Here is an 11,084-nt window from a genome sequence, read left to right on the forward strand (position 1 = left end):
TGGTGATGAGCTTGCAACAAGGACAGCTAAAACTATCGTGTTTTTAAAGAGGAAATATTAGCCTTGGTATATTGCAGGAAAGAACCCACATCTACAATCTGTTCCTGCTGTGGTTAGTGACAGGTATACGCCACTCCTACAATGAGGTTGCTGGACCTCAGATCCCTTTATCTTTCAAGCTCCAGTGAAGTGATCTGTAACTAACCTCACTCTGGAGCTTCTACTGCCCTGGCCATGTAATTTCAGAGATAGCTACATTCCTCAGCAAAGGTATCATACACATGTTTACTCAAAAGTCCACATAACTTCTTTGCATCATCAGGAATTGAAACCATTGGCTTTTTAAAATTTTTTTATTTTTTCACTCATCATTTATTTACAAATACACATTATAACTTTTATATACATTGCACATTTACATGGTAGAAAAGTACAAAACTATATATTTAAATGAATTTATATTTTAACTTGCCATGTTTGAAAATATAAAATTGCATCAGAAAAAAGTATTATGAAAAGCAAGAAACTTGAACTGATAAAGCTTTGATATAACTTTTAGTGACACATTGGTTGAAAAAGAACTAATTTAAAAGGTACAGCTGAGTAGCTTAAAGGAAACACCTAACAAAAGGTTGAATGTGTAGCCTTCAACATCCTTTAGTCTCCTGACACCCACATCATTTCTTTGTATCTGTAACATCTTAAAAGTACATTACTAGAATTCTAATCATCTCCTCTCTCACAAATGTCTTCGTCATAACAAAAGAACTGAAGTAGGAGTTTCCTCAAAGATGCTTATCTTCTGTACCTTGTATTTGAGTCAGAGTTATAATGCCTTTTGGTCAGTCAAGGTTCCTTGTAAACAAAACCCGAGGGATCATGTATGTACAGATCAGGCAGCAGAGAATCCAATAAATAAACATGACAGAAACTGACATGCAAGTTTGTTGAAAGTGGGAAAGAGTCTAACAGTGAAATGAAGGGAGACAGATGAGTGAGTGAATAGTAAGGAATGGACTTAAATGGTTTACAAGGAAAAAAAGCTTTTACTTTACAAGCAAGAAACCTCACAATAAATAACAACTGCTCTTCCTTTCACGAATAAATTTCTTCAAAAACAAGGTATACAGTCAACCAGACATTTTATGTATAAATTATAAAACATGACACAGTATAAATAAATGTCTACAAGTCTCAACTATGGGCCTCATCCAGTAGACCTCACAATGAATGCCTCTCCATGTCCAATGAGTAACAAGATGGCCTGGGAGAGAGATTTAGGACAAAGGTCCTTTAATGTATAGTTTTCCCCCCAAATAAATAAGCATACACTTATTTACAGTATGGACAATATATTTTTCTTTTTTTCTTTTTCTTTTTCTTTTTTTTTTTTTGCCCAAAGGCTATGTCAACACTGAACACTTGTAGAGAGTTTACCACTCTAGAATAGAAGATATAGGAAAGCTGTAGTCCTGGTCTTCATCTTCCTCCTCTTCCTCAGTGTCTTCCGAAATGGCTAGATGGGGGAATACAGGGGAGCTGTTGTTTAAATACGGACAACAACAGCGCAGAAGCAGCTCAGTGTATGTTTTCAAAGCCCTCTGATACAGCCATATTACAGCGTTGCATTTTTATGTGACTTGCAGTGAGATGCTTTTTTTGTTTTTGGCATCTGCTGTTATGCAATAAGTTAAAAAAATTTTTTTAAAGCATAATCTATGAAGTCAAAAACTGCAGAAAGTTCTGAAGAATCAATGGCTCAGGTTTTACGGGCAGATTCCTGAAATTAGATAAAAAGCGCTCTTGTGTTCTAGGTATAACTGCTTTGGGTCCTTAATTCAGAGTTAGTAGAGGCAACTGCAAAAAGCAGCAGCCCATGTGTGATAATATGAAGCTGTCGTTGGAAAAAAAAAAAAAAAAAAACTTTTGAAGCAGTTAGTTTAGATTCAAATGTTAATAAAGCAAACAGCAAAGCACACTACCAAAGCACAAGAAATAGGGGAAAACAACTGGAAATAGATTTTTAGAGGCAACCCCATTGATGATCACCGGATAGGTCCTAAAAGCCAAGAAACGTTGCAGAGAATTTTCTGTGGATTTTTGAATTGCTGGTGATACTTAGCCGCTACCTAATTTGAACAGAAATGGATTTATGGGAGATCTGCGTGCTTTGTAAGTGTCCATTCCCTAGGGATTGCCTGGGAAAGCCTTAAATGGCAGCAAGGTTAAAAATCGCACTTACAGTTGCAAGATCCGGAGTGCTTTACTTCCAGCAGCACACCTGAGGAGCAGGCAGCTTCCTTCATGGCACACTCGCTGGCATAAGTGGCATTGTCACTGGCACAGACAGGCTCATCCGACTTACTGTCAGGGCACAGCTCATCACAGAGGGAACACCGGCCTCTCCCAACCTTGAAATCCCATAAACATTTTTTCCCACCAGTGCACTGGATATCTTCACAGGACTTTGCTTCTAGGATATAATACATCTGTGATGAGTAAACTGATTTCCCCATATCCCCCTTTTCTCCCTTTCTCTAGTCCTCTATCAATAAATATAAACATAATAGTAATATCCTATTACTAATGGGGGTAATGGAGATATTATGCAAAAATGCTGGATAATAAAACTGAAACTCAAATGCACACACACATAAAACCCCTGCAGTTTCTTACATACTATATTAGTGCATTAAAATAGTATTTTTTTTAAGAACGGGATTTTACAATATTCTCAAGTTAAATATATATCTTATTATTTACCACAAGTGGGATCTTTTACAAAAGAAAGAATTCCATTAATTACTAGAATCTGACAACAGATTTCTGGAACTGCTAAGTAATTATTTTTCGCTTCCAGCAAGTCTGGCACTTAAAAAAATGTGTAAAATTGAGTGAGTTCTAAGTTTTCTCAGACGGAATACTGTTCCTTGCTTCCTGCTGGCATTTGAATATGTGTATCAATGCCTCCAGAAGACAATGGTTTCCATGAGGAATGCTGTGGTCACAACAGTTTCCCCAAATTGCAGCGTATTTCTCCCTATGGTGTTTGGGGACACCTTGGGCTTTACTTATTAGTTGACCCCACAGTTTAATACTAGAACTAGCCTGTTTTCTCTTTTTCCTTCCTCAATCCAGAATACCTACTGATACACTTTCCCTCATAGGCTAATCCAATAGATCTGCCCAGCAGGCAGGTAGCCTTTCTCAGGTGGCAGGCACTGGAGTAGGTGACTCCATCATTCCCACAGAGATATTGCTCAGAGGAAGTGGGCTCTGGGCAAATCCGATTACAGGTCACACAGTAGGCATTATTGGTCTGGTCCACCACACATGTGGAGCTGCCTGGACAGAAAACATCCCGACAAGTCTCTGGAACAAAGAAGGAAACACACATGAATAGGTACCTTCTAGTCCTTAGGAAGTGAGCACTTGAAGTTACCAAGGAAATCATGACACTGAAGCATCCAGCTTTCAAAAGGCACTTTGGGAGCCCTGTAGTTTTCAAGAGCGAATCTATGACTCTAGGTTGGTCCTCTCAGTGTTCTTAATGAATCTCTAGAGGTTAGAAAAGGGCTCCTTTATTTGGTTTCAGTATTACTATTATCAGGCTCTTACTGTGGACTGCACCATCCCCCAAGGGTCTTCTAAAGGGTCTACTTTAGGTACAAAGCTGGAGGAGAGGACAGATCCAGTCTTGCTCAACAGGGTAGGACCTACTTTTACATCTGCCTTGGTACTGGACTTCCAGTTCTGGCTGCTCTTTACATCTTGCCTTTAGGAGTGCGCATTCATTGCGGTAGGTTTTCCCATCCAGCCCGCAGACTGGACCCTTCCAAGTGATGTTGGAACAATCTGGGGCGCAGACGCAGCGGGGTTTGTTCTTCTTGTTCATTCGGCATTTTTTCCCAGGTCCACAGTCCACGTTCTCACACGTTTCTGTGAGTTGGAAACAAGCATGGATTAAAACCAGAGCCAGGCAGTCTGCAGGTCAGCCAGGAGGGCTTCGGGTGCCTTGCGCAATGATGCAGCCCTGAGTTTGCACTGGAGGGGCCCCAGGCTCTCTCCTAGAAGATTGGGAGTTGGTGAGAGTGTGGACCTTGGGCTGTGCCCCACACCCAGATCTCTCTCATTAAGGAGCACAGGTTGGCAGGTTTCACCACCACACTTGGCTAAGAAGTCTGGCGTGTTTTACCTACAGCCTGTAACCGGCAGAATTCGAGTCTGCCCGGCTTACCAGGGCAAGGGACAGGAAGGGGAAGCCAACGAACAAAGCTCTCCTACTCCCAAACCCCAGCCAGGTAGTGGGGAAGCTAAGGGTAAGACGCCCTCTACTGTGGGCCTGCCAGTCGGGAAGAAGGAGTCCTACCTTTACAGGGGATGCAGTTCGGGGCGCCCCCGTTGAAAATCATCCACTTGAAGAGTGTGTTGTCATTCACGTCCTCCTCGGTCCACGAGGTGCTCAGACGGCCGGTGCTGCAGCACTCCTCCTTGCTCAGTTCGGTCTTGTACAGGACCTGGCAGCGGCCGTTCTTTGCTTGACGGAGCCAGCAGTTCCCAGCTGTGAAGAGACAAGGGTGGGGAGGTGGGTGAGTGAGCAGTGAGCGGTGGCGGGGCAGGGAGAGCGAGGTGGCTAGCGAAGGAGATCCGGCGGGGATGGCGAGGGGGTGAGCGTGGAGGAGGGGAAGTGAGAGAGACGTGGGAGAAAAGTAGGAAACAAATCGAAAGGGGTGGAGGGGTGGAAAAAGAAGGGGGGGAAGCCCTGATCACAGAGATGGGAGGTGGGTGAGAGGGAGGGAGGGAGAGAGGGAGAAGACAGGGCGCCCCAGCCATATCAATGTCAGTTACCAGTGACCCAGACACAACACGTGCAGCTTGCATTGACTTTTACTAGACTGTTTACTTTTATTCGTCCCATTTCATAACCTGCAGAGACTCGAGCAGATTAAAGAACCTGACAAAAACAGGATGCGACGGATGTTTTTACATGCTGGTTTCATGTAGGCGGTACAGGAATTATTTGTGACAGGGGTTAAGAAAGTAAGAGAATGAGAGAGAGGAGAGAGGAGAGATGGGGGGGAGAGAGAGGGAGAAGGAAAGAGAAAGAAAAAGAAAGAAAGAGAGAGAGAAAGAAAGAGAGAGAGAGGAAGAAAGAAAAGAAAGAGAGAGAGAGAAACAGATCAAGCAAAAGGCACTTCTGAAAAATGAAAGCAAAAAAGCAACCCGGCCCAGCCCGGAGCTACCCCGCGCGGCCTCCAGGCGCAGCCAGCCCGACGGGCCCGTTTTGCAATCCGCCAGACCGGAGCACGCCCGCGGCTACCGCGATCTTTCGAAATCTCCGAGGGCTGCTTTCCTCCGCGCCCACGTCCGGGCACCAGGCAGAGCCTCTCCCCCAAAGGCGGGCAACCCAGCGCAGTGCCGTGCAGACGGCGAGGGGCAGTGGCCAGGAGAGCAGTTTACAACATACTTAAAATGTTAACTCTGAAGCAGGGAAAGTAATGCCTTAAGGTGGGGGGGAAGGGGGAAGGCTTCCTACCATTTCACGGTTATATGTACCTATCTCATACCTAGCAAGAAATATTTGCAAGTGATTTTTCCCTCTTCCCCCTTTTTAATGTTCGGATTTGGGTCGGGAAGACTTCTCATGAATCACCAATATGACTTTGAAAATCATTGGATCGCAAGCTGCTATTATTATTTTGAACATTCTGCCCAAAGACTAATTGAAATAAACAAATCTATTTTTAAAAGGCAAGCTTCAGAAATTTGCTCTTAACCCATTTCAGAATTTAAGTCAGTTATGGGCTGCTCACTGTTTTACAGAAAGCTAAGAGTCAGAAAGAAGAATGAGGCAGAGAGGAAAAAAACTGTAAAGTGCTCAAAGCACTTCGGGGTAATAATCTGGCTTTTTTTTGGGGGGGGGGGAGGATGGGGGATGTGGTTGGAAGAAGCATCCACTAGGCAGAAAGCTACTTCCCTTGAAAATTTTCAGCACCCACATTTCCAAGTTTGGGCAAAGTTTCTGAAACCACGTCCCCCAGCCACCAAATAAAATTCAGTATCTCTCCCCCAAACCCCCAGGTTTTCTTTTCTTTCTTTCCTTTTTTTTTTTTTTTTTTTTTTTAAAGTATCCGAAAGATGTGGGAGGGAGAGAGATGAGACTGCAAATGGGTCGACTGAAATCTCCAGGCTACTACTTATACTTGTTCCCTTCTTCAGAGCCAGAGGAGATCACAGTTAAAGTTATCATGGCCAGAACTTGGAGCATCTAACCCTTAACTACTAAGACCCCAGCTCGCTCCCTTTCCTTTTTCAAGATAACCGAGCTCCAAACTCCGTTCCCAGTCCTAAAGTGTCATTGCTTACAATTCTCCCACTCCTCTCCATCCCGGAGTCCCCAAGTTGGTCCAACATCTTCCGAGAGCAGCGTTGCTCAGAACAGACCAAGTGGAGACCACAGAAAAGTCGACCCCCCGCCCTCAGCCGAGCCTCCCCAGCGCATCCCGACTCGCTTACCCTGGGCACTGCGGTCCTCCATGAACTGGCAGAGCAGCAGCAGCAGGAGGCAAAGCCCACCCGGCTGGTGCCTCGCGCGGACCATCCTGGGGGCAGGCGCGGGGCGAGGAGCGCAGCGGCGCGGGGAGCCGGCGCGGCGGCGGGTGGCTCGGGCGAGCGGCGCGCGTCGCAGAGGCCAGCGGCGGAGGGCGCAGCGATCCCGGCGCAGCCCCGCGCTCGCCGCCGGCCGCCCGCGCGATTCAATGGACGTCAGAAGCCGGGCGCAGCCGCGCTTTAAATCTAGACGGGGGTCTCCGCGGTTTGCGGTGGGCGGTCTCCCAGTGTGTGGGGCTGTGGGAGGGCGGCCGCGAGCGAGGGTGTGCGCTGCTCTTTGGGGGTGGGGAGCTTTTAAAAGTTCAGTGTGAATCAGGTGACATTTCCCACCTTCTGGAAACCCTTCCCAATTATCTTTCGTAGGTGCCCGAAATCAAAACGGATGGAGGGGAATCGTCGAGTTCTTATTTGCGTAGGAGCGAGAGGGAGGGGGAAGGCGACCGGGGCGGGGGTTGGGGGCTACGCGTCGGGGGTGGGGAGTGGGGAAGAACACCCACTTCAAGTCCTGCTCGCCGCCGCTCGCCGGCAGCGCCGGCGCGCTCGGGGTGGCGGGTGTGTGTGTGTGAGTGTGTGTGTGTGCGCGCGCGCGCGAGTGTGAGAGGGAGGGCGCGGTGGGGGTGCTGGAGGCGGCGGCGCGGGTAGCGGGGGGAACTCGGGAGTTTGTCTCAGTGCTGCCTCTCCTCAGCTCCAAAGAGACTTTTGCAAACGCCCGGAGAGCCCCGGGCTGCCCAAATATCCCGCCCCGGGTCGGGTCCGAGCGCGCCAGCCTCGCGGCGGTTCCGGGCACCCGCAGCCTGGGCGCGGGACCCGCGAGGTTTTGTGTCTGGGTCTGTGAGTGTCTGACTTTGCAGCCACCCCCAGCTCAGAGGTGTTGCTAGGAACCCCAGCCCCGGCACCTTCCACCCTGGCAGAGCGCTACCGAGACGCGGCCCTTCGTCTGGACTAGTCAGAAGCAAACAAAAATGTTTAACACCTCAGGCCCGGTCTCCCCCCCAGCACAGCCTCGCCCTCTCCCTTTCTTTTCTCCCCTTTCACTTCGCCGCGTCTGGAGTCGGAGCCCGGAGCGGGGGCGCCGACGTAGGCGGTCTGGCCCCCCCCTTCCTCCCCGGCCTGGAGACTCCCCAGTTTCTGTCCTGTGTGCCTCTGTCTGTCTCTCAGTCTCCTCGGCTCCAATCTCTCTCTCTCTCTCTCTCTCTCTCTCTCTCGTCTTCTCTCTTTTCGCGAAATAAAAAAGATTGCAACATCCATAATGAACTTCTGTAGCCTCAGTTTATTAAGTACAGTGCCTGGCATTCTTCGCTGAAAGTTGGCGGGTCTCTCATTTATAACATTTTTGGCACCGCTGAATGAAACTGAGGAGGCGATATTTCCTTTTATATAAAACGATTACTTCACGGAAAATGCTATATTGTTTATTCCAAAGCTGCCTTTTAAATTTGTTCTTTTCGCTTCTGAAGCCCGAAGGACAACAGATAGCTAAGTATGCAGACAAAATTCTTGGACATTCGCAGGTCACTGGGATTTGTTCTACGAATTTCAAATCCGCCGTTCTTCCCCCCCAACCCCCTGCAACTGCCCTCCCCCCGCCAGACCCTCCCCCAGTCCTCCTCTCGCCCTCCCACCCCCCATCTTCCATCAACCTTCCCCCCTCCACAACTGCAAATAACTCAGTGATAACAGATTTTTTTCCACCAACTGCAGGAGATAGTGCTAATCTTTTAATAAAAGATCCCATTACAATGGGATCTGTCTGGACAGACTATAATAGATTCCGAAATACAGCCGTGCTAATATTAGAAGACAGTTGTTTGGGTGCCTCTCAGACGGGCCCAAGCCCCCCTTTGAAAGTGGGCATGAATCACAAAGCCCCGCGGCCGCCGCACCTGCACCGCGCGCATTCGGTGCAGCAGGCTGGTAAAAACGGGTGACCTCGCCGCCGCTTTTCGCTTTATAATTACCGTCGTGAGGACGGGAGGGGAGGGGCTCGGGCGGCCCGGGTGAGACTGGCTTTTTGCTCACTTCAGACGGCTGTGGGGGCTCCACATCCTTCTTAATCTTTCCAGAACCATTCTGTCTCTGTTTGTGTCTCGCTGTCTCTCTCTCCTTCTCCCTTTCCCTCCAGTCCTCCCACCCATTCCCTCTGCTCTCTTTCCCCTACTCCTTCCCCTCTTCTCTTCTTCCCTCCCTCTACCCGGACTCTACCCGTACTCTCCCTCCCTTTTCTCCCTCTCTTTCTTTTCCAGCCTCCTTTTCTCTCTTCCCTCCAACTCATTAATGTAGAGTTGTTTAGTGCCCTCTAATGGCAGACGACATTAACAATTAATAGCAAACTGTCCCCTTTGCAGGAGCCGCCACTCAATGGCAGAGTTCCAAAGCTGAATTTATTTCTTCTTCTTTATTCAGAGAAATGGTATAGTCCTTATACAATGATGTGCTGGAGGGAAAGTTTGTTTTCTCTGCTTCAAGCTTCCCCCACCCCTGCCCAGGGAAAAGTTAAAGGAAAGAGAAGCTAACAAGTATTGTTACTTGACTTTTTCCCCCTACTCTGTCTTTTAATGGCAGCAAGAGACACAGCTTCTTTTTAAGTTAGGGGCATCAAACCGTATATCCAAGGTTGAAAAATAAACATTCCAAATGCATAAAAGATCTTAGATGGTAAGTGGTTGGATCTTGTAGCAGTGCTATCAACGATCATACGTAATTACATGACTTTATATTTGTCTCCAGTTTAAATATATTTATTGGTCCTGAATTGGCCAGGAGCCTCCAGAAACTGGGGTCTTTTTCTTAGACTTTCCACCCTAGGACTATACAAAATATTTAAATTTTACTTATATGCCTAGTTGTATATGAAGTCGTCTTGCCTGGAGAAATACAGAATCACATTTTAATCTATATTTATTTTCTCAATATCTTTGGGAAGATTGTTTTAAAGTTCATAATCTCATCATATTTTGTAACTGTATAGCAAGGAGAATAGTGATATAACGTGCATGGTCTTATTAGATTTTAATTTTGTTCCTTCCTATATGTACATATAACACGTTGATGTAAAAGGGTCATACATGTATACACAAAGATTACCCTTTTTGGAGAAGGTCTATGTAGCTAGATGAAGATTAGAATAGAAGCAATTTGGAGGGGATAATCAAAAAATTTTCCATGTTTGACCAAAACTATTTGGTTTGTCCAGATAGTTATTTTAGTTTATGTATATAGAAACAACTGATGTCACAAAAACTTTCTAAATTAATTTAAGTTGTATCCTCACAATTCCGGTATGATTGGGTAAAAGTAAAAATTTCATTTCTATTTCATTTTTTGTCTATGTAATGCCAAATACTCAGACCAGTCATTTGACTAAATTGACTGCATTGACTAGTTGTTTTGGCATCATGTAATTGTCTTGGCTAAGCCAAAGCAGACACAGTAGCTCTCATTGTAAAAAATGCCACCACTAATAGGAGTCCCTCAGTACCAGAAGGTGACCCAACACAGGATTACTTCTCGTCCCAGAGAAGGTGACTCTGCAGGTCAGGGTTGAGGTCACTGGCAAACACGCTGTGGAAAACACAAGTGCTGTGTTGCTTTTGCCCTTTTGAATAAGCAGCTTGGTGTTTGTTTAATGATACAAGCTCATCCTGTTTTTCAGCTGCACCTTGGATAGTATTGATCTGTTTGGGAGAATGTCTGCTCCAAATCAGCACAGATCCGTCACCATGACTCTTGCCATCTAGGGTTATGTTCAGACCATGACTGAGGAAATGACACAGGTCAATACTGGTTCCATATGGGCTTTCTGTGGGCATCAGCAAGAGATCCATCCCGTTTCTGTGGTACGAAATGGTACCACACCTGTTCAGTGACATCACAGAAAAACAGCTGCTATTTCTTTTACTGTTATATCGCCTGTAAATGTTAAATATTGGGTTTGTAGATATCTAAATGTCAAGGGGACATTTTAAAATAAAAATGCCGCCTTTCATTTTTGTTGTATGCCTCCAAGTTTGACTTCTTATTTTTCCTTTCTGCTCTGCCAAAAAAAAATGTAAATTATGAGAAACACAATAGGACCACTTTGTAACTGAATTTCTGGGCAGCACACAAAAAGACTACTGTTTTCTGATTGGTCTTCTGTCAGTTTCAAAAGCTATCTTCCTTCTGAAGTTTATAAATTTAAAATATTAGAGTTTAGCAAATGATTCAATCTAACTCCCTAGATAGCTATTTAAACCCATATGACATTGTTATTTGAGACCAGAACTGACCTGGTTAAATTTCAGTACCTAAAGAGAATATGGAGGGAGTGGGGTGAGGTTATGTAGGTAGTATTTGAAAGTCATGAACTGAGTAGCTTTTTTTTTTTTTTTGCCTTAAGATTAAATGTCAAGCTTTTTTTGAAGTTAGGTGTTTTGCAAAATCAATATGTTTTCAAGTGCAAATAATCAATCTTGATTAAACAACAAAAGTTAAGC

The 11,084-nt window shown here is 45.7% G+C and overlaps 1 protein-coding gene across 3 annotated transcripts; it reads right to left on the reverse strand.

Moving 5' to 3' along the window:
* Positions 1–334: 334 nt before the first annotated feature.
* On the reverse strand, positions 335–6,764 carry FST (follistatin). 3 transcript variants are annotated; one of them, XM_055252540.1, is made up of 6 exons: positions 6,517–6,764; positions 4,370–4,561; positions 3,721–3,939; positions 3,148–3,372; positions 2,243–2,473; positions 335–1,516 (listed from the first exon to the last, which is right to left on the reverse strand). In XM_055252540.1, exons 1-6 carry the CDS (start codon positions 6,599–6,601, stop codon positions 1,434–1,436), a joined length of 1,035 nt encoding a protein of 344 aa, XP_055108515.1. In that variant the 5' UTR covers positions 6,602–6,764; the 3' UTR covers positions 335–1,433. The 3 variants fall into 3 exon arrangements, with proteins under 3 accessions (XP_055108515.1, XP_055108517.1, XP_055108516.1); XM_055252542.1 differs by having other exon boundaries at positions 335–1,780; XM_055252541.2 differs by having other exon boundaries at positions 433–1,516; positions 2,243–2,470; positions 6,517–6,758.
* Between the last annotated feature and the right edge of the window lie 4,320 nt (positions 6,765–11,084).

This window comes from Symphalangus syndactylus, chromosome 18 (assembly GCF_028878055.3).
Source record: "Symphalangus syndactylus isolate Jambi chromosome 18, NHGRI_mSymSyn1-v2.1_pri, whole genome shotgun sequence".
Taxonomy (NCBI): Eukaryota; Metazoa; Chordata; class Mammalia; order Primates; family Hylobatidae; genus Symphalangus; species Symphalangus syndactylus.